Here is a 21,695-nt window from a genome sequence, read left to right on the forward strand (position 1 = left end):
AAAACTTCCCTAACCTGGTGAAGGAAAAAGTCACACACGTTCAGGAGGCACAGAGAGTCCCAAGTAAGAAGAGCCCAAAGAGGCCCACGCCCAGACACATTGTAATTAAAATGCCAAAAATTCAAGACAAAGAGAGAATCTTAAAGACAAGAGAAAAGCAATTTGTTACCTACAAAGGAACTCCCATAAGGCTGTCAGCTGACTTCTCATCAGAAACTCTACAGGCTAGAAGGGAGTGGACATATTGCCTGACAGCAAAACCTCTAAGGAAGGGGAGGGATACCCTGAGCTACACTAGCCCTCCTGCACCTTAAAGACTCTATAGAAGACTCTGAAGTAAAGCCAATCAACTACAAGGTTGCAAAACAGCTGACAAGAGGAGGTGGCCCACAGAGAGCTTCAGATTAGCCAACACCCTAAGGACACCAGAGCCAAACCCAGACAGCTCCTGACATTGGCTGATACACAAGTATATCCCAGGAGAACAGAAATCAGCATACAAAACAGAGAGGCGCAGGCAACATAAGCTGCCCAGAAGAAACTCGCCTATTTGTTTTTTCAAGAAAGGGGAAAAAATTTTTTTTCCTTTTCTTTTTAAATTTTATACTTTTAAAGAATTTTGTTTTGCTTAAATTTTTTAGGGTTTTGTTTCTTGGTTTTGTTTTGTTTCTATGCTTTGCTTAGTTTTATCCTTGCTTCTATTATCAAGATTTTCTTGATTTTCTCTGCTTAATTGCTGAGACTTTATCATTATAACCAACAAGTTTACTGCTTGTCTCTATAGTTCCCCCTATATCTCTTATTAGACTCCCTCCCTGCCCTGGCTCTATCTATCTCTCTCCTCTCAATTCATTGGTATAACTTTTTTTTTTTCTTCATCTTTTCTTTCTTTCTTTTGTTTTTCTCCTTTCTGTCTTCCAGTCTTTTTGTTCAATTGTTAGTTTCTCTTATTCTCTTTACTGTATTTTTTTTTTTTTTTAATTTTCAACTATTATCCTATTCCTAGTCTCTCCTTAATTTTTTGCTGGCCCTTCTTTCAGAATCTTTTCTCTGCCTCTTTCATCTCCCAGTAACTTCTCTATTTTTTACATTTATGGTTAGTTTATTATTATTTTCTAAATTTTCATCACTATTAACAACAACATAGTTTCTATCTCTAAGGTTTACTTTTCTTTCTCTCTTTCTTTTTTTAACCTTTTTTTTAAATTTGGCTTTAGAATTTGTGTTCTCCCTTCACTCTCCCCATTCTATTTTCACTTGGGTTGGTTTCATTGAGATTGTCAAGATATTTTGTAAGATAACCATTCTTTCCTGGAAGTTTAGTTGTGTATTGTCCTGCCTTGCCAGCACCCATACAACTGCTTACACGACCAGGTTGGGGCTGAGACACACAGTTAACCAACCTGAGAGGAGAGTCCTCCCAAGAACAGGTCAACAACAATCTAGACCCAACCACAACAGAAAAGCCCAAAGAACCCACAAAAAGGACACCCACAAAAGAGACATGCTTAGAGCAAAGAGCTCAGAAGTATAAGGAAGACACACCTCTGGGCTCCACTGGACTTAAAATATAAAAGCCCTCCCCATAAGACTGGGAGAGAGAAAATATATCTAATATATAGATACACACACTAAGAGTTACCAAAATGGGGAGACAAAGAAACAACCCCCAAATTAAAGGCAAAATCTCCAGAAAAAGACTTTGATGAGATGGAGTTAAAGCAAGCTATCAGAAAGAGTTCAGATTAATGATTATAAAGATGCTCCAGGAAATTAATGAGAAAAACAAGGCACTAGATGGTAAGGTTGAGGAACTTAGTGAAAACATGAGAAAAGAGATACATAACATCAACAAATTTCAGAAAGAAATAAAGAATGCTGTATCTGATATCAAGATACACTGGAAGGAATTAAAAGCAGGCTCAGTGAAGCATAGGATAGAATAAGTGACTTAGAAGACAAGGTAGGAAAAATCAATCAGAGTAGCAAAAAGAAAAAACACTTAAAAAGCATGAAGACAGCCTAAGGGAGATTTGGGACAACATGAAGCGAAATAACATTCGCATGATAGGAATACCAGAGGGGGAGGAAAGAGAGCAAGGGATAGAGAACTTAGTGGAGGAAATGATGATAGAAAACTTCCCTATGCTGGGGAGGAAGAAAGCCACACAAGTTCAAGAATCACAGAGAGTTCCAAACAAGAGGGACCCAAAGAGACCCACTCCAAGACACATCATAATTAAAATGGCACATGCCAAGGACAAAGAAAGAATATTAAGGGCTGCAAGAGAGAGAAAAGCAGTGACCTACAAGGGAATCCCCATAAAGCTGACATCAGATCTCTCAACACAAACTCTTCAGGCCAGAAGGGAGTAACAGGAAGCTCTCAAAGTAATGAAAAGCAAGAGCATGCAACCAAGATTGCTTTATCCAGCAATTGAAGGTGAAATAAAGAGCTTTCCAGACAAAAAAAAAAAGCTAAAGGAGTTCAGTTCCACCAAACCAGAACTGTAAGGAATACTTAAATGACCGCTCTAAGAAAAACTGGAATAGTGAGAGAATAGTACATCAGCATAAAGGGGAAAAATGGAAAACATTAAATATATATCAATAGTAACCTTAAATGTAAATAGAATAAATGGTCCAATCAAAAGAAACAGAATTGCTGAATGGATAAGAAAACAGGACCCAAATATATACTGTCTACAAGAGACCCATCTGAGAGCAAAAGATTCACACAGGCTAAAAGTGATAAAAATAATATTCCATGCAAATGGAAATGAGAAAAAAGCTGCAGTAGCAACACTTATTTCTGACAAAATAGACTTCAAAATAAAGACCATAACAAGAGACAAAGATGGTCACTACATAATACTAAAGGGATCAATCCAACGGGAGGAAATAACCCTTATAAACATTTATACACCCAATATAGGAGCACCTAAATATATAAAAAAAATTCTGGTTGGACTTTATAGGGGAGATTGACAGCAACACATAGTTGGGGACTTTAACACCCCATTGTCACCACTGGACAGATCCCATCAAGACAAAAAATCAACAGGGTAGCACAGACCTTAAATGACTCACTAGATCTAATGGATTTAATTGACATTTACAGAACATTTCATCCCAAAGCAGCAGAATATACATTCTTCTCAAGTGCACATGGAACATTCTCAAAAACAGACCACATGTTAGGGCACAGGGCAAGTCTCTACAAATTCAAGAAGATTGAAATCATATCAAGCATCTTCTTGGATCACAATGCCATGAAACTAGAAATCAACCACTATAAAAAAACTCAAAAATATTCAAGCACATGGAGGCTAAATAGCGTGTTATTAAACAATGAATGGGTTACCAATGAGATCAAGGAAGAAATCAAACACTTCATGGAATAAGATGAAAATGAACAGACAACAGCCCCAAATCTATGGGACACAGAGAAAGCATTACAGGCCTATCTCAAGAAAGAAGAAAAAGCTCTAATGAACCATCTAACACAACAACTAAAATAACTAGATCAAGAAGAGCAAGAAAAATCCCGAGAAAGTAGAAGGAAGGAAATAATAAAGATCAGAGCAGAAATTAATGACATAGAGGCTAAAAAAACAATACCAAAAAAATCAATGAAACCAAGAGCTGGTTCTTCGAAAAGATAAATAAGATTGATGCACCTTTAGCCAGACACACTAAGAAACAAAGAGAGAAGGCCTAAATAAATAAAATCAGAAATGAAAGAGGAGATATAACAACTGACCCAACAGAAATACAAATGATTGCAAGAAAATACTACGAGCAACTATATGTCAACAAACTGGACAACATGGGTGAAATGGACAAATTCCTAGAAGCATACAGTCTTCCAAAACTGAATCTAGAAGAGGCAGAAAACCCAAATAGGCCAATAACGACTAATAAATGGATGCAGCAATCAAAAAACTCCCAGCAAACAAAAGTCCTGGACCAGACGGATTTAAAGGCAAGTTTTACCAAACATTCAAAGAAGAATTAATATCTATTCTATTCAAACTATTCCAGAAAATTCAAGAGGAGAGAAAATTCCCAAACTCTTTTTATGAGGCCAGCATCATCCTAATCACAAAACCAGATAAAGATACTACAAAGAAAGAAAATTACAGGCCAATATCCCTGATGAACATAAATGCTAAAATTCTCAACAAAATATTAGCTAACCGGATCCAGCAATACATTAAAAAGATCATACAGCACAACCAAGTGGGATTTATTCCAGGAATGGAAGGTTGGTATAACATCCGCAAATCAATAAATGTGATACATCACATAAACAAAATGAAGGACAAAAATCATATGATCATATCAATAGATGCAGAAAAAGCCTTTGACAAAATCCAGAACCCATTTCTGATAAAAACTCTCAGCAAAGTGGGAATAGAGGGAGTATACCTGAATATAATAAAGGTCATATATGACAAACCTAGAGCCAACATCATACTCAATTATCAAAAACTAAAACCATTTCCATTAAAAACAGGAATAAGACAGGGATGTCCATTTTCACCACTCTTATTCACCATAGTATTGGAAGTCCTTGCCACAGCCATCTGAAAGGAGGAAAACATGAAAGGTATCCAAGTTGGAAAGGAGGAAGTAAAACTGTTATTATTTGCAGATGACATGATATTGTAAATAGAAAACCCTAAAGACTCCTTCAAAGTACTACTAGATTTGATAAATGAATTTGGCAAGGTAGCTGAATACAAAATCAACATCCAGAAATCAATGGCACTTTTATACACCAACAATGAACTTTCAGAGAGAGAAACTAAAAAAACAATACCATTTATCATTGCAACTAAAAAAATAAGATATCTAGGAATAAACTTAACCAAGGATGTAAAAGACCTGTACTCAGAAAACTACGGGACACTGATAAAGAAATAGAGGAAGATATAAGCAATTGGAAGAATATACCATGCTCATGGATTGGAAGAATTAATATTATTAAAATGTACATACTACCCAAAGTAATTTATAAATTCAATGCAATTCCTATTAAAATACCAACAGCGTATTTCATAGATCTAGAACAAACATTTTGAAAATTTATATGGAACCAAAAAGACCCCGAATAGCTGCAGCCATCTTGAGAAAAAGAACAGAGTGGGAGGGATCACTTTACCAGATATCAAACTGTACTACAAATCAGAACAGCCTGCTATTTGTACAACAGACATATAGATCAATGTATAGAACAGAGACCCTAGAAATAGACTCATGCCATTATGGTCAGTTAATATTTGTCAAAGGAGGCAAGAGCATCCAATGGAGTAAGGACAGTCTCTTCAATAAGTGGTGCTGTAAAAATTGGACAGATACATGCAAAGAAATGAAACTAGACCACCAACTTTCACCATACACAAAAATAAACTCAAAATGGATAAAAGACTTAAATGTAAGTTGCGAAACCATAAAAATCCTGGAAGAAAAATAGGCAGTAAAGTAACAACCATTTCATGTAGTGGAATTTTCACTGATACAGCTCCTAGGGCAAGAGAAACAAAGGAAAAAATAAACAAATGGGACTACATCAAACTAAAAAGGTTCCGCACAGCAAAAGAAAACAGCCTCAAAATACAAAGGAACCCCATGGTCTGGGAAAACATATTTGCCAAGGATGTATCCGATAAGGGGCTAATTTCCAAAGTGTACAAAAATCTCAAATTACTCAGCAAGAGGAAGACAAACAATCCAATTTAAAAATGGGCAAAGGACCTAAACAGACACTTCTCCAAAGAGGACATACAGATGGCCAAGAGATATACGAGAAAATGCTCAATGTCTCTAATCATCAGAGAGATGGAAATTAAAATCACAATGAGGTATCACTTCACACCTGTCAGCATGGCTACTATCAACAAATCAACAAATGACATGTGCTGACGAGGATGTGGAGAAAGGAGGACCCTAGTACACTGCTGGTGGGAATGCAGACTGGAGCAAGCACTGTGGAAAACAGTATGGAGGTTCCTCAAAAAATTAAAAATGGAGCTGCCTTTTGACCCAGTGATCCCACTTCTAGGAATATATCCTAAGAATCCTGAAACACTAATCAGATAGAATATATGTACATATGTTCATAGCAGCGCAACTTACAATAGCTAAGATCTGGAATCAGCCCAAGTGCCCATCAGTAGAAGAATGTATAAAAAAGCTGTGGGACATTTACACCATGGAATGCTGTGCAGCAGTAAAGAAGGATCTCATACCCTTTGGGACAGTATAGAAGGATCTGGAGAATATTATGCTAAGTGAAATAGGCGAGGCAGAGAAAGACAAATATCATATGATCTCACTTATATGTGGAATCTAAAGATCTTAATAAACTGATGATCATAATAGATTCAATGACAAGGAAGCATGGATCAGATTGACGAATGTCAGAGGGATGGAGGAGGGCAGGTGGGTGGAGGGGGAGAGATTAACCAAAGAATTTATATGCATATATGCAAAACCCAAGGACTGGGAAGGGGGTTAGGACAGGGTGGAATGGATCAATGGGGAGGAAAGGGGACATCTTTAATATTTTGAACAAAAATAAAAAATAAATTAATAAAAATAAATGAATTAAAGGAAAAAAAAGTTTTGCCCTAAAAAAAGCCATCTTATCCTGATGTTTTTGTAGATGATGGCTATCAAACTCTCAAGAACAGGTAAACTTCAGTTCACACAGTTTAGAAATTAGAAAAAGAGGGAAAAGTACCCATTGTATTTTATACATCTAGTATAATCTTGGATACCAAAATAAGAGGACAGTACAAGGAAAGAAAATCTAAGCTCTAACTCAATCCTGCGTATTAATGCTAAATTCTTAAATATGAGTAAACTGCATTCAATTAATTTAAAAAAATGCTTCACAACTGAGTTTAGTGCAAGAATGCAAGAACAGTTCAATATCAGATAATCTATTAATATAATCCACCACATGAATAGATTAAAGGAAAAAATGACCTTCTCAATGGATGCAGAAAATAAACATTCGAGAAAAAAGCAACACATTCATAATTTTTTAAAAAATTCTTAGAAAACTAGAAATATAAAAGGAGCTTTTCATGAAAGGTATCTTTCAAAATACCACAGCAAATAAATTTAATGGTGAAAGTTTTAGAAGTTATATCATCTCTCTGTGTCTCAGTTTTCTCATCTATAAAATGAAGATAACCTATTCTACAGGGTAATTGGAAGGATTAAACTTTGTAATATGTGCAAAGCATACAGAACAGTGCATTTGTAGCATATAGCAAGTACTCACATATTGCCTATCATTACATTATTATCATTGTCCTCATCATTTCCATTAAAATCAGAAACAAATAAGGAATTCACTATCACTGCATTTATTAAACACTGTACTGCAGGCCTTGCCTAATACAATGAGAGAAGAAAAAGAAATAAAAGGTATAAATGGAGCCCTGCTGGTACGGCTCAGTTGGTCGAGCACCTTCCAGTGCACCAAAAAGTTGCCGGTTGGATTCCTGGTCAGGGCGCAAGCCAGGGTTGCGAGCTCAATCCCCAGTGGGGTGTGTGCAGGAGGCAGCTGATTGATGTTTCTCTCTCTCTCCCTCTCCCTTCTTCTCTCTTTAAAGATCAAAGGAAAAATCTTTTTAAAAAATGTATAATTGGAAAGGAAGAGTCAAAATTGCATTTTTACATAGAAGACCTAAGAAATTCTCAAAACTAATAGTATGAATAAAAGGATTCAGAAAGGTTTCTGAACACAAGTTGAATATATAAATATCACTAGCACTCTTATACACTAGAATTAACCAGTTAAAAAATATACTAGGAAAAAAGATCTCAATCCCAATTGCAATAATAACTAAGAGGTATCTAGGAATAAATTTAACAAAAAACGTGCAAGCACTTCACAAAGACAAGTTCAAAACATTACTAAATGACAGAAAAGAAAAGCTAAATAAGAGTTCACTGATAAGAAAATTCAACAGTAAAAGGATGCCAATCCCCAACCTACTCCTAACCTTTCTCAAAATACAGTGTAATTGCAATCAGAATCCCAAATGAGGGTTTCTACGGAACTTGAGAAACTAAGCCTAAAATTCCTGCATGGAAGACCAGAGTCAAAAGAGATAAGGGGGATTCATCCTGCCAGTTATTAATGTCAATAACACTAAGATTGGTGTAACATTTGACATTTCTATAGCATCACTAAGTAGCTGGTGCCGCATTAAGTGCTTTACATAGTTTAACTCACTGGAATAAAGTTATAAAAGCATAATAATGGCAAAGGGACAAAAAGGTCAATGGAATTAAATAGAGAACCTAGGAAGAGACCAGCATGTTTATGGAACTTGACCTGTGGCTGAAATGCCATCACACACTGCTATGGATAGGGTTCAGTACATTTCAATACATGGCTTGGCTTGGTGCAAGTTGTATAACAGTAAATTCAAGGCAGATTTTAAGAAAATAAAAAGCAAAATTTTAAAATTTTAGGAGAAAATTATATTACATCTTTATGAGTTCACCCAGAAAAAGTACTTTAAATTACACAAAAAGCAAAAACTAAAAAAAAAAGATAAATCTGATTGCATTACAATTAAAACTTCTACTAAAAAAACCCCATCAAATCACCAAGACTAAGAAAAGATATTGACTACATGCCAAATTGAAATCTAGAATATATAAAGAATCCATATAAATCAATAAAAAGACAAACAGCCTAACAAAAACATGAATAAAGGATATCAACAGGCAAGCCACAGAAGAGGAAATCCAAATAGTCAATACCATATGAAATGATAAATACCTTTACTGATAATCAATGAAATGAAAATTACAGTAAGATACAAATTCCCACTTACCAGATTACCAAAATGTAGAGTGTGCCCATACTACAATTCCATGTATAAAGAAAGAACACTGCCATAATGGCAGAAAGTTCTATAGGGCAGCTGGTCTAAATCAAGCACTGTCTGTACCATTGGTTTGGCCGAAAAAGATTATAGAACTTTGCATTTTAACATCGATGCTTCCTGCTCAAACAATGAAGTTTCAGCCATTTCAGGAAGCTGCATCTGCCCACTCAGCTGCACTCCACGCTCTTAGGGAATTGATTTAACATTATATTGGAACCCATATACAGCATTGCAGGAAAAAAAAATAAAAAAACCCACTATTTTTGTTTAAAGGTTGGTAATAAAATACTACCAAATGCTTCCCCAGTCCAGAGACCTTTGCAGAACTTAAAAGGAGTAGATCAAAACCACTTAATGTATGTCAGCAGTAACATTCACCTTAAAAGTACAAGAGTATTAAAGTTGAAGAAGCTGAGGAAGAAAGTTTCTTTGGAGAGATCTGTTGGAAAGCTGTAGTATTTTCTCTCTCCCACAACAGGGGACGGAGGAGTATTCTTGTCTTACCCCTAATATACTAAGAACTTGGAGAAGACAACTTGCTTGATGTGTGTCCACTAGAGTTTGGGGGACACAGAGTACTTGGCACCTGATTTGTACCTAGAAAAACGCTACTGGTGACTGGCAAGTTGAGGCAGGATGTGGCAGCAGAGAAGAGGTTGCACATGGGTGAAGAGATTAAGGTGCAGTTCCCACCATGTGTGCAAGCATGTGTGCACGTGCACACACACACACTTTGTGAGCCAGATATGGACCCTCTGTATATGAAGAGGGCTGAGTTACTTTGGAAATTAGGCTTTCTGCTAGTATCAAAGTGACCTCAGCAAAAAGAGATTGGAGGTGTACTATGGGGCTGAAGGGTGAAGGTGAGAAAGAGATATGTTAAACAGCTTGTTGGAAAAGAGGAACTGCCTTTATTGAGGAAATTATAGTCAAGGGGCCCTAGCTATGGCATCACCAAGAAAACCAAAAAAGTACCAAGAACAGGAAGAATCGGCCTTTGGAATCTCATATGCAGAGGGCACTAATATCAGATTATATCATTATCAGTTAGGTCAAACTATTTTTGTCCTTTGTATCTTCTTCCTTCCTCACCTGCTTCACCCAAGGAGCCAGAGATTACCTAATTGTTGGGGGGGGGGGGTAGGTTGAGGAAGAAGGAGAAGAGCTAGCTAGAGAGGAAAGAAAAAGCTGAGCGTGCTTCCTTTACCATTCAAAACTTCTGGCCTGAAGCACTGAAGCAGGCATTAGCTGGGGGAAAGATTTCCCTTTCAATGAAGTTCATAGTTTTCACTACTATACGTCATTAGGCTTTTTAAAACTAAAACGGGACTACTATTGACCCTCAAAAACAGAAAGGATAATAAGGGAATATGATGGACAACTTTATGCCAATACATTTGACAATTTAGGTGAAACTCCTTGAAAGACACAAATTACAAAATCATTCAAGAAGAAATAATCTGAATTACCCAATATCTATTAAAGAAATTGAAACTGTAGTTTAATGTCTTCCCAGAAAGAAAACTCCAGTCCCAGATGACTCTCTGGGGAATTCTATCAAACATTTAAGGAAGAAGTAACACCAATTCTACACAAATTCTTCCAAAGAACTGAAGAGAGGAGGAAATACTTTGCAGCTCATTCATGACTTCATTATTTTGATTGTGGTGATAAATTCATGAGTGTGTAATGTCAAAACTTATCAAGTTGTACACTTTAAATATGTGCAATTTCTTGCATGTCAATTATACCAAAATAAAGGCATTAAAACAGCTACATCAGTACTTAGAAACAGTCATAGCATTTGCAATGCTTATATTAGAAAAAGAAGCTATCAAATTAATGATCTAAGCTTCTACCTTATGAAATTAGGAAAAGAGAAAATTAAATTCAAACTAGCAGAAGGACAGAAATAATAAAGATAAAAGCATGAATGAATAAAATTGAGGCTTCCATTTCTGGCCATAGTGAAGTATGTCTACTACAGCCCCTCTCTCTCCTACTGATTACTGCAACTAAAAACTCTGGACAAGCCCAGCCGGGAGTGGCTCAGCAGTTGAACGTTGACCTAGGATCCAGGCAATCGGGGTTTGATTCCCGTTCAGCACACATGCCCGGATTGCAGGCTGCAGCCAATCAATGACTAACATCATTGATGTTTCTATATCTCTCTCTCCATCTCTTTTCCTCTCTCTGAAATCAATAAAGATATATTTTAAAAAATAAAATAAAATACAAAATAAAAAAATAAAAACTTTGGATAAAATATGTAAAACAACTACTTGAGGATTCTGATAGGTAGACCATAGCAGGCAGATTTGAAAGTGAATCAAAAGTGGAAAAGCAGCCCGTATATCAGTCAGTTTCTTTTTTTAGCAAGACTTTGTCCCAATGGCATATGGATCTCCACAAGACATGAGTTCATCCAAGGGCTATGCAAGGAAAGCAAAGCCTCATACAAAAACTTTAAGAACTGAACTAAGATTTACACCACAGCTCAAGTCTGAGACTAACACCTGAGTGACACGTGCATGAGACAGACCTGAAGCAGAACAGCAAAGGCTTTGAAAACTGCATAAAGACTTAAACCACCACTCAAGTCTCACATTAACCCTTAAATGGTGCATACACAACACTGATCCAAAGGAACACAGCAAAGGCTTTGAAAACTGAACTGACTGGAATCAACACCCACAGATGGTGAGACAAAACTAGTGGTCTGAATCTAACTAGGTTTATTACATGATAAGCAAATATTAAAAACAAAACCACCAATATCTAGGATAAAATCCAAAATTATCCAACATAACAAAGAACCAGCAAAATCAAGAAACTAGAAATAAAAATTTAATAAAAACTGTGAAAGAGCTGGGGAGCAAAAGGTCAATGTGTAATTGAGCTAAATCCTTATCTTTCATAGAAGGGAGGCAAAACTGAAAACTCCCTGAACCTAGAGAGGTGCTCATCAGAAGCATTAAAAACAGAATCCATGAGAAGAGGCTCCAGTTGGAGGTATGACTAGAAATGCATTATGATTACTCTGAATAACATACTGTTCCAAACTCCTACATAACGTTAGCCCCATTACTTTTAATATTATGTAATTTTTATATAAGGGAATTGGGACTCCAAGGCTGGACTGTGCCTCTAGTTTGCTATTCCTCCTTTCAGGATACCAGTGAAATGAGAATGAACTCACAGTAATTACAATCCCTGGAAACATTGGAAGTAGGAAAAAGCATGCCATCAGCAGACCAGAAATCCTGGTGAATCTCCACAAGGAGCAGATATGGGAATGACTGAGCAATAAAGAGGAAATTGTAGCCTGAAATGTCCCTGGGAGAAGCTACAGGGAGGTGGGAACACGCCTGCACAGGGAGGCTCAGAGAGAGAGGACGCCTCTGCCCATTAGGTGTGGGTTCTAGGAAAGGCACCCGAGAGTCACCTGGAATTAGCTGGGCCAGTGTCTGACTACAGCTGGAGCTCTGACACAAATTTTAACAGCTGTTGAAATGCAGATTCAGATTCAGTCAATCTAAGGTGGCCCCAAGAGTCTGCATTTCTACTTGGAGCCTGGGCCTTCCCCATGCTGTTAGTCCATGAATCACACTGAATAGTAGTAGCTTTCTAGATAGACTTCTTTGGGACAGGCACACTGAGTGGCCACTGTGAGTGGGAGAGAAAAAGAGGAAGACTAACACCTGAAGACTGTCTGAATCCCCATTAGGAGTGCAGAGCAAAAACAAAAAAATAGACAAGGAAAGAATCAGCTCTGTCCAATACTGAGATATGGCTCACTGAAACCTGCCACCATGAAGTAATGTCCTCTCCAGTTATTTTTTTTGAATAAATAGATAATACAAAAGACAAAAGAGTTGAATGGGAAGGAAATACTGATAAGAGAAGGAATCTGAAAACAGGCAGCATCAAGTCAGCTTTGGAAGAGTCTGAGAGGAAATAAGAAAACAGAGACCTGTGTGAATGTTGACACTGTTCATTCACACCGTGAGGGCAGACAAAGACATGTGGGTACTTAGCCTGGTAGAGTTGAAGGTCACTAGCAAAGCTTTTTGTCCACGCTGATTCTTTATTACCAGGTAGGATCACCTTCCTGAGGTTGAAGACAAGACTCCAAGTTTCAGACTTAAAGGGTCCACCATATAGCAAATAGAGAGGAATCATCACAGCTGTATCTGCTTCTATTCTGATGAAAATGCAAATGTCCAAGAGGGGGAAAGCCCTGTAGGTTCCAGAAAGGAGGGAGAAGGCAGGAGGAAAGGCTTGGCACTTCTCATTAGCCAACCAGGATGCCAGAAGGTAGAAATGGGATCTTAGGAGCAGCACTGGTTTCACTAGGCCTGAACTCCCATTAAGAGCAAAAGAACTATAGAAGGGCTGTAGGGATGCCCCCCCACCCACCAAGAGGCATCCCCCTCCTGGTGGGGGTGCATCCTGTGGATATCACAGCAACTCGTTTCATCAGACCCGAGTCCTCTCCTTAAGCCTAGGAATCTGAGAAGAGCTCATGGGCAAGTCCCGAGGCCAAGTTCTCACTGCTCTACTGCATTCCTATTGCCCTATAGTGACTGGCTGGCATGTGCACACCTGGACAGCTCTGCATTATGGGTTCTCCATCTGCCCTCCTGGCCTCTTCTCCTTGTGAAAACCTGAAGATCACATCTGGTTTAGCCACCAGGTATCCTGTGGAGGGGAAATGACACAGGACTTTGTTATTAATGTTGGAGGCAGTCTAGAACAGAGGCCCATCCTTGCAGGGTGAAGATGGTCTGGCCTCGGTGACTGTCCCATGAGCACAGCTATTTGCCCTTCATGCAGAACATTCACATAGAAGGTGAGAACATAAACATACAATGCAGGGTGCAAACAGGATTATGAATTCTTGACAGTGAGCCTTAGGCCCGAACTCATTCAGGGCTTCAGACACCCTTGAGCATGCAGCAGCCGAGAGAGGGAAACATGAGTAGGGGTATTCTAGTCACACCATGGAGCAGTCCCTCACCCACAGAGACTAGGTGGCTGTAGGTCTCCAGCATGACATCCCTGTAGAGGTTCTTCTGAGTAAAGTCCAATTGCTGCCATTCCTCCAAGGTGAAGTCCACGAACACGTCCCTGAAGGTCAATGATTCCTATAATAGCACATTTGTCTTTAGCCCAGAGTAATGGGCTCAGGGGACTGGACATATGTGATTTATATTGAGTGCCTACTCTGTGCCTGTCTTAAGTATTTCAATCCTTGCCCCCACCTGGAACCCTGACAGATGAGGATAGTGAGGCACACACAGTGTAAAGTTACTCACCCAAGGTCACACATCTAGGAATTAGGGATTAAAATCCATATGGTCTAGTTTCCATACCCACATTTTTAAACATGACACTGCATTGCCTTTCTCTATATAATTGTTCTTATGCTGTTCATTATTCACAATTTGACACAGTATAAGATACAGAGTGTTTATGTAACAAAATTATTTTACGCTTTATGAAAAAACAGATCAAGTGTTAGAAATATCTTACCCTGGAAATTCATTCTTTCAACACATATTTATTGAATAGTGACCAAGCTGACAAGTTCTGAGGATGTAAAGATTAATAAAAACAAACAACTCTTGAACTGAAGGAGCTTTAGTATAGTAGAGGCAAAAGAAAAATACTTAGAAACATAGGAGGGAGGGAGGGAGGGAGGGAGGGAGGGAGGGAGGGAGGGAGGGAGGGAGGGAGGGAGGGAGGGAGGGAGGGAGGGCTGTCCGCCCTGGGAGGGCAATGACAGAGAGGACTAGAAACAGAGGGGAGGAAGAAGCCAATTCTCCTTGGGGTTGACACAGAAGACTTCACAGAGAATATAGAACTAGAATAAACAGTTCTGAACGCAGCTACTCAATCATGACTGTGAGATAATAGAAAATATATATTTGGTCTCTGCCCCTGATTCCTGGCACAGAGCTCCTAAAACCCTTGTAAATTCGTAAGTGATAAGAGCACTAGAAACATCTTTTGTTCTAATGAGGTGACTCTTGATTGGCTCCTGAATGGGGGCTGGTCACCAGAAAGACCATGCCATGATTAGAAGCTTGTAATTTTCAGCCCCAACACCATCCTCCAGAGAAAAGACCAAGGCTGGAAATGGAGTTAATAATTAATTGTACCTACATGAGGAAGCCTTGAAGAAATTCCTATAGTAAGGGATTCAGGGAGCTTCCAGGTGGGCGAACATTTCCACATACTGGGAATGTGACATACCCCAACTCCACAAGGACAGAAACTTCTGCACTCAGGACCCTCCCAGACCTTACCCTATGTATCTCTTCATCTTGCAGTTCATCTGTATCCTTTATCATATTTTTTATATATTTCCCTGAGTTCTGTGAGCCACTTTAGCAAATTAACCAAGATGGAGAGTCACTGGAACCTCTGGGATCTAGAGCTGGTTGTTCAGAAGCACAGATGTGGGGGACAGTTTTGTGGGACTGGGCCCTTAACTTGTGGGATCTGATGCCATCTCCAGGTAGTTAGTGCTAAAATTGAGTTAGATTGTAGGATACCCAGTGACAGAGAATTGCTTGCTGCGGCTAAAAACCTCCAAACATTTGGTGACCCAAAGTGTTAGAAGTGAAGAGTTCTGTGGGAGTAGTGAAAGAGACACAAATAGGAGAAATACAGGAAAGAAAGACACTGTAGGGAAGAACTGGGTTTTCCCCTACACAGGAGACTCAAGTGGGTTTTTCCTTTACAACAACCAACGGTTCTAATCTTAGCTAGTTAATCATGAGACAAAAAAACAGGAAACCGGAGGGTCTGTGTCTTGTCTGGTCAGCAGATTGAGGTAAAAAGAAGGTCTATGTTTGGCTTGTCACCACCAAACAAAAACTTGCTTTTCTAAATGCCTAGATTCCTATCAGAGACCAATAACCTACTTATTTGCATACTGGATCCCATACTGTTACACCGACACTTGGTGGTTTTGAATTCAAGGAGATCTTTTGCACCCACAAGACCTCAATAGGTAGTATATGACACAAGTTTTACTCAGCTCTGCAGAAAGATATGAGACAGGACAGTTCTCAGAGCAGTCCACCCCATCCTCTCAACCCTCACAAATGATAGCTCAGGTGCTAGAGACCATAACCACACTGGAGAGGACAGGTTTCTAGCTTAGAAACCCTAAGCTGTCAAAATTCAAGATGCACACAGCCTTTGACCTAGAATTCTCACCTCTAGAAAGTTATCTTCCGGATCAGATATGGAGACAAACTGAAATATACATGGATGTGTTGTTTATGTCATCAAAAGGCTAGAAATACACTAAATGTGCATCCCTGGCAGAAGGTAAATATATAAAGGTATTTCTAGCCAGTGGGATATCAATCAGCCACTTTGTAAGTGGGGTAAAACCTTGGGTGATTTTGTCTGCCGGGGAATATTTGGCAATGTCTGTAAAAATTTTTCATTGTCATGACAAGGGGAATGGGGTGGGAGTGCTGACATCGAGAGGGTAGAGGTCAGTGATATTGCTAAATTCCTCCAATACATACAAAAGCCCTCCACAACATAGCATTATCTGGCCTAAAATGTCAAGAGTGCCAATTTGAGAAAACCTGGGGCTAACCAAATACACAGTGAAGTGGAATGATCATGAAAATGATCAGAATGTGTTGTAACATGTGAAAAAGAAATAAAAAGGAAAAGGGATTCTTATATAGAGATAGATATACATACCTGATCTCTGGAAGAATGTAAAAAATGAAGGAGACAGGGGGACAAGGAGAGAGGGAGAATTATTTTTCACCTTTTGTTAAACAAAGCTTTTGTTTGAATTTTTACCGTATGTACAAATTACTTTTAAAAGTCTTCAATTCAATTTATTAATGCTCTATTCAGAATACATTTTTAGAATTTTAGTATGCATATTCTTAAGTGAAGATGGTCTATAGCCCAGCTAGCTTGGCTCAGTGGTTGAGTGTCAACCTAGGATCCAGGAGACTGGGGTTCGATTCCTGGTCAGGGCACATGCCCAGGTTGTGGGCTTGATCCCCAGTCAGGGGAGTGCAGGAGGCAGCCAATCAGTGACTCTCTCATCATTGATGTTTCTATCTCTCTCTTCCTTTTCCTTCCCCTCTCTGAAATCAATAAAGACATATATATATAAAGAAAATGGTCTATAATTTACATTGTAGTATTTTCTTCAAATTTAAGGTTAAGTGTCTTCATAAAATGAACTGGATTCCTTTTCATCTTTCAAGAGCCTAAAAAAGCTGAACATAGAAGTGACCTGGTCTTTAAAATTTTGTGAAAGTAGTAATTAACTTAGGATTTGAAGTGTGAATACCTTTGACTTAAAATTCCAACTTCCAGGTGTACTCTACATAAATATCTGCACTACTGGACAAACAGATACATAGAAAGTTGTTCAAGAATCACTGTTTATAACAGAAAAAGAAAATTAAAAACCTAAGTATCCATGAATAGAGAAAAGGTTAAATGATACACCCATACCATGAAATATAACTAAAATAATCTTTATGTATTCATGAGGAACACCACCCAGACTATATAATCAGGTTTGGGAAAAGCAAGATGGGTATGGGAGCAGGATGACATTGGTCCAAAAACACATACAACATTACTTATGTATCTGTTTTTAGTTAATTAAACTGACGTAAATGTATCCACACCACATTATCACCAAACTGTTAATAATTGGGCATCTTGAGGAAGAACATGGAAGCAAAAGTGAACTGGAAGTGGATAAATGTAAGAAGCAAGATGAATCTATGTATTTAAACAATCTTCCCTGAGAAGGATGAGGTGAATTTCCCAGAGGAAAAAGCAGATGAGAAAAGTCTTTGTCTTTCTATCTTTTCTTATTCTTGTGTGTATGGGAGGAAGAGGGTAAGGATTGGAGAAACCTGAGGTGGATTATAGGTTGAACAGAAAACAGCCAGAGCAGGGGGGATTAACAGATTTTTAAGGTTACATTATAGATTTCCCAAAGCTGCCTCAAGCTCACTGGAAACAAAGTAGGGGGTAAGCGAGGCACTCACCTGGGATCCGGCCATCCTGTTCTGCCCTGGACAAAGGATGGAGATCTACAAAGGCAGAATTAGGAGGGTCAAGATCAGTGCATACAGCCATGAAACCATCATCATCAGCCTAACAATCATCATCCTTGTGCCCTGGGTAGAATGACCTGGAACCATGGCCTAGTAGCGTCAGCCTATTCCCTTGAGATGTTGCTAATCACTTGTGGGCTTTCTTTTCCGCTTCCTGGACAGATATATAAAACTTGTGCTTAAAAACATCTACTCAGAAGCTATTTATAACCCAGAACCTCCTTTCTCTCAATAATTCTATTCCTGGAAATTTATCATAAAAAAGCAAACACAAATGAGCACAAAGCTGCAAGGATGTTAACTGTGGTTGTTTCCACCATTCAAAAATTTGGAATCAACTAAACCTCAGGTAAAGGGGACTCCACTAAAAAATAAGAAACACAAATGGGAATATCACATGAGCTTTAAAAATGGTGTGGAATCTTGTTTTTATTTTTCAACATGTTTAACAGCAGGTTACAGAAAAGCAATTGCAATGTGATCCCATTTGTTAAGCAGTATGTATGTACTAAAAAAGAGCATTTATTAAAATGTTGACAGTTACCTTTGAGTGGTGATTTCACCTTTCCTCTTTTGTTTACTTGCATTTTCTCATTTTTGACGAGTATTAATTACTAGTCAAATACAAATTAAAAATTATTACAACTCACCAGTTATCACACTGAGCCCTATAGGTGATAGACCTTGAGCAAATTTTGGAGGAAACGGACAAACCAGGGCTGAGAGGATCTGGGAGGTGAGGAGCCCAGCACTGGTCAGTTGCAGTGGATCTGGAAACCACTGACCTTGCTCCCTGTGCCTTCTGCCCTCCAATGGTTCATTACTACCCCATGATTTTCATTCGGTTGCCATGCTCTTCCTTGTTGGGCAGTTTTGAAAAGAAAGCTTGAGCAAGGAACTTTTGTGCAGAGTAACTGTTATTACAATCCCTGCAGCAGCACTGAGATAATAGGGTTTAGCACCTGTAGCTTAACAAGTCATGTTCTCAGGCCCAGTTACAGTAGCATCAACAGAAGGCAGCAAAACTGAATGATAGCATACCTAGCAAGGTCTCCAAAATTCCACAAATTAAAAACAAACAAAACTAAAAACAATTTTTTTAAAACTTATTCTCCACTTGGGCAGGGTAGAAGAGATTCAACATTTCTGCTAGAGGCAGGTGGGATGTCCATACCACAGAACTGACTCAAATCCAGAGGAGACAGCCAATGGCAAAAGAGGGGAGCGTAAGGCTCTGTGCACAGGTCTGGTGGGAGAGGAGAAAGCCCTGTAAGGCTGGTAGTGATCCTTCCCAGCCTGATCCTAACCTTGCAGGCACTACAGTAAGGCATTTCCCTCATGGCAGTACCTCTCCATCTGTCTGTAACTTTCATCTCTCTAATAGCAGTCCAATTGCCATTGTTACACAGTCCTTCAGTATGGCTGGAAGTTGAGCCAGCATGCCAGCCATGCTCTTTCAGCTGGAGGGAGGAACAGAGGCCACTGTGGGTCCAGCTCTTGTAGGACCAGTTGTCCTGTGAGCCTCCTCCCTCTGCCCTGAACATCTGGGTAGGGCTCTGGGCTAGGGCTTCTCCCCCAATTCTCCTCACAGGAACTCTCTGGTTCCTGAGAAGGCAGGCCTGAAGGGTTCAAAGACAAACACATCTTAGCTGGGGCCATCACTTCAGCAACAGGTATCTGTTTCTGATCTGGGGAACTCACCTCCTTCAGGAGCCTCAGACTGAGTCTTCTGTACACTAAAGAAGCCGGGGGCAGATAAGCTGGAGCCTGAAGATGGTGAACAGTGGTCTCAGTTATGCATCCTGACCCTGGAAAGACAATGACCACACAAGAGATGCAATTAGCAACCTCCACGATAGAGTGAAGTTGAGGAAAACCCTTGTTTTACTGGACATCAGGAGGCACAGTGTCCCATTCTAGTTTTAGGTGTTAACATTTAGTAAGAGCTCAATTATCCGCAGACCAGGAGCTAAGCACTGCCTTACTTCAGAAGAGTCTGGGCTTTGGAAATAAACTGACTGCGTGCTCTACCACTTTTATTCATTCAATTAAAAAGGTGAGTGCTTACTCTATGCATGTTCTACTTTCATCGTGTTGGAAATAAACAAGGGAACAAAATATCTGAGCTCCCTGATCTTGTGAAGCTATAGTCTAGGAGAGGAGTCAGAGAATAACAAACTTGATAAATAAGTTTAGGTACATTAGAAAGGGGATCCACCGGTTTATTAGCTGTGTGACTATGGAAACGTTCCCCAGCTTTTCCGCTCTTTCTTTCTCTCTATAAAATGACGATAATCCTAATACCTACTCATAGGGCTATTGTGAAAATTAATGTGTAATTCAATGCCGCCTAGCATTTACTAGGCACTCAGTAAATGGTCGCTCAGTGAATCCCTCAGTCACTCCCTGAAATCCACAGACCGAACCCGCAACGCTCATCGCACCCCTGCACTGTCACTCGACCCCCAAGGATGCGAACCCATCACCCCAGGACCCCTCGGACCCTCCCCATCAAGGAGTTCCCCAACTCCGCCTCCCCTTACTTTGCTCCCAGGAACCGACATCTTAGGGCGGAGAACAGCAAGCGGCGGTACTCCCACAGTCTTCAGGATCAGCTGAGCACTTCCGCTCTGTCACCCAGTCACCCCGGAGCCTGAGGTCGGAGTGCAGCGCAAGCGCAGGAGTGGTGCCTCCCCCCACCCTCTCCGCCCCGCCCCCCATGGCCAACATGGCGCCTTTGGGGCACCGCGCGTCTGATGTGGTTCTCTGTGAGGCGAGACGGAGCCACAAGGGCGTGGGACCATTTTCCGAGATAAGTCGCACGAAAGGCTGGGGAAGGGGTCTCCGGGCAGCGAGACAAGAGGGCTGTACCGGCGGCCCCTCCCCGCCTCTCCGAGGCCGAAACCCCTTTTCCCCATTCGTTCTCCTGCTAGGCTGCCCTCCTCCTCTCCGTGCCCCTTGGGGACTTTGTGCTCCTCCATCCTCCCAAGGCCAAGCTTTCCATTTCCTTCAGATACTCGGAATAAGAACAACAGCGGCGCCTGCTGTTTTCCACCGTGCACATGGGCCCCGGCTGGTCCTTCAGAGCCCGCTGTCCTCTCAGGCTTTGGGGTCAGAGGGCAGGGGTCAGGGTCAGTGCGGGGAAGTGTGCCGGAGGAGGGTCTGGGAGCTAGACTCTGGGGCCAGCAACATGCAGAAATAAGGGAGAAACTCTGATGCCTGATCCCCTGAAATAAATCGAGCAGCTCCAATTTCTGGGGCCCTGGAGAATCTGACTTGCTCTTTCAAAAACTCAGCATAAAGTAGCAGAGTACTGTTCTCTCTAATGCCAGCCTTTGGCACCATGGCCTGCTAAAAAGGCCTGTAGTATTCTTGAGGAAAGTTTTTTGTTTCCTGTCAGCATCTGGGGGAAAGAGGCCAGGTGTGTCCTTTGTGCTTATACCTGTCTGCTTACCAAGTGGAACTCCTTCAGTGAGGCATGGCAGGGTCCCAGCTCAGAGACACCCCAATTCCTTCTGTGCTAGAGCCAACATGTGCCAGGCACTATTGAGAGAAGCATTTGTCAAAACCAATCATGGAATTTGTCATACATTTATTTAATCTTCTGTTTGACATACTGGTTTCTCTCTCCTTCCCTTTCCCCTCT

General features: G+C 40.0%; 1 protein-coding gene across 4 annotated transcripts in view; it reads right to left on the reverse strand.

Moving 5' to 3' along the window:
* ZNF674 (zinc finger protein 674) overlaps positions 1–20,675 on the reverse strand; it is a 29,236-nt gene extending 8,561 nt beyond the window's left edge. Inside the window, exons 1-5 of one of the 4 annotated variants that reach the window (XM_087829519.1) lie at positions 20,593–20,675; positions 19,751–19,857; positions 17,981–18,025; positions 13,942–14,068; positions 13,527–13,622 (exon numbers count right to left, since the gene is read on the reverse strand). In XM_087829519.1, coding sequence (XP_087685645.1) covers positions 13,527–13,622; positions 13,942–14,068; positions 17,981–17,995 — 238 coding nt within the window. In that variant the 5' untranslated portion in view covers positions 17,996–18,025; positions 19,751–19,857; positions 20,593–20,675. Of the gene's footprint in view, positions 1–13,526; positions 13,623–13,941; positions 14,584–17,980; positions 18,026–19,397; positions 19,631–19,750; positions 19,858–20,592 lie in introns of those variants that run through there. The other 3 variants (XM_087829520.1, XM_016218492.2, XM_087829521.1) reach the window with 3 other exon arrangements.
* Positions 20,676–21,695: the final 1,020 nt, after the last annotated feature.

This window comes from Miniopterus natalensis, chromosome X (genome assembly GCF_054644295.1).
Source record: "Miniopterus natalensis isolate mMinNat1 chromosome X, mMinNat1.hap1, whole genome shotgun sequence".
Lineage (NCBI taxonomy): Eukaryota > Metazoa > Chordata > Mammalia > Chiroptera > Miniopteridae > Miniopterus > Miniopterus natalensis.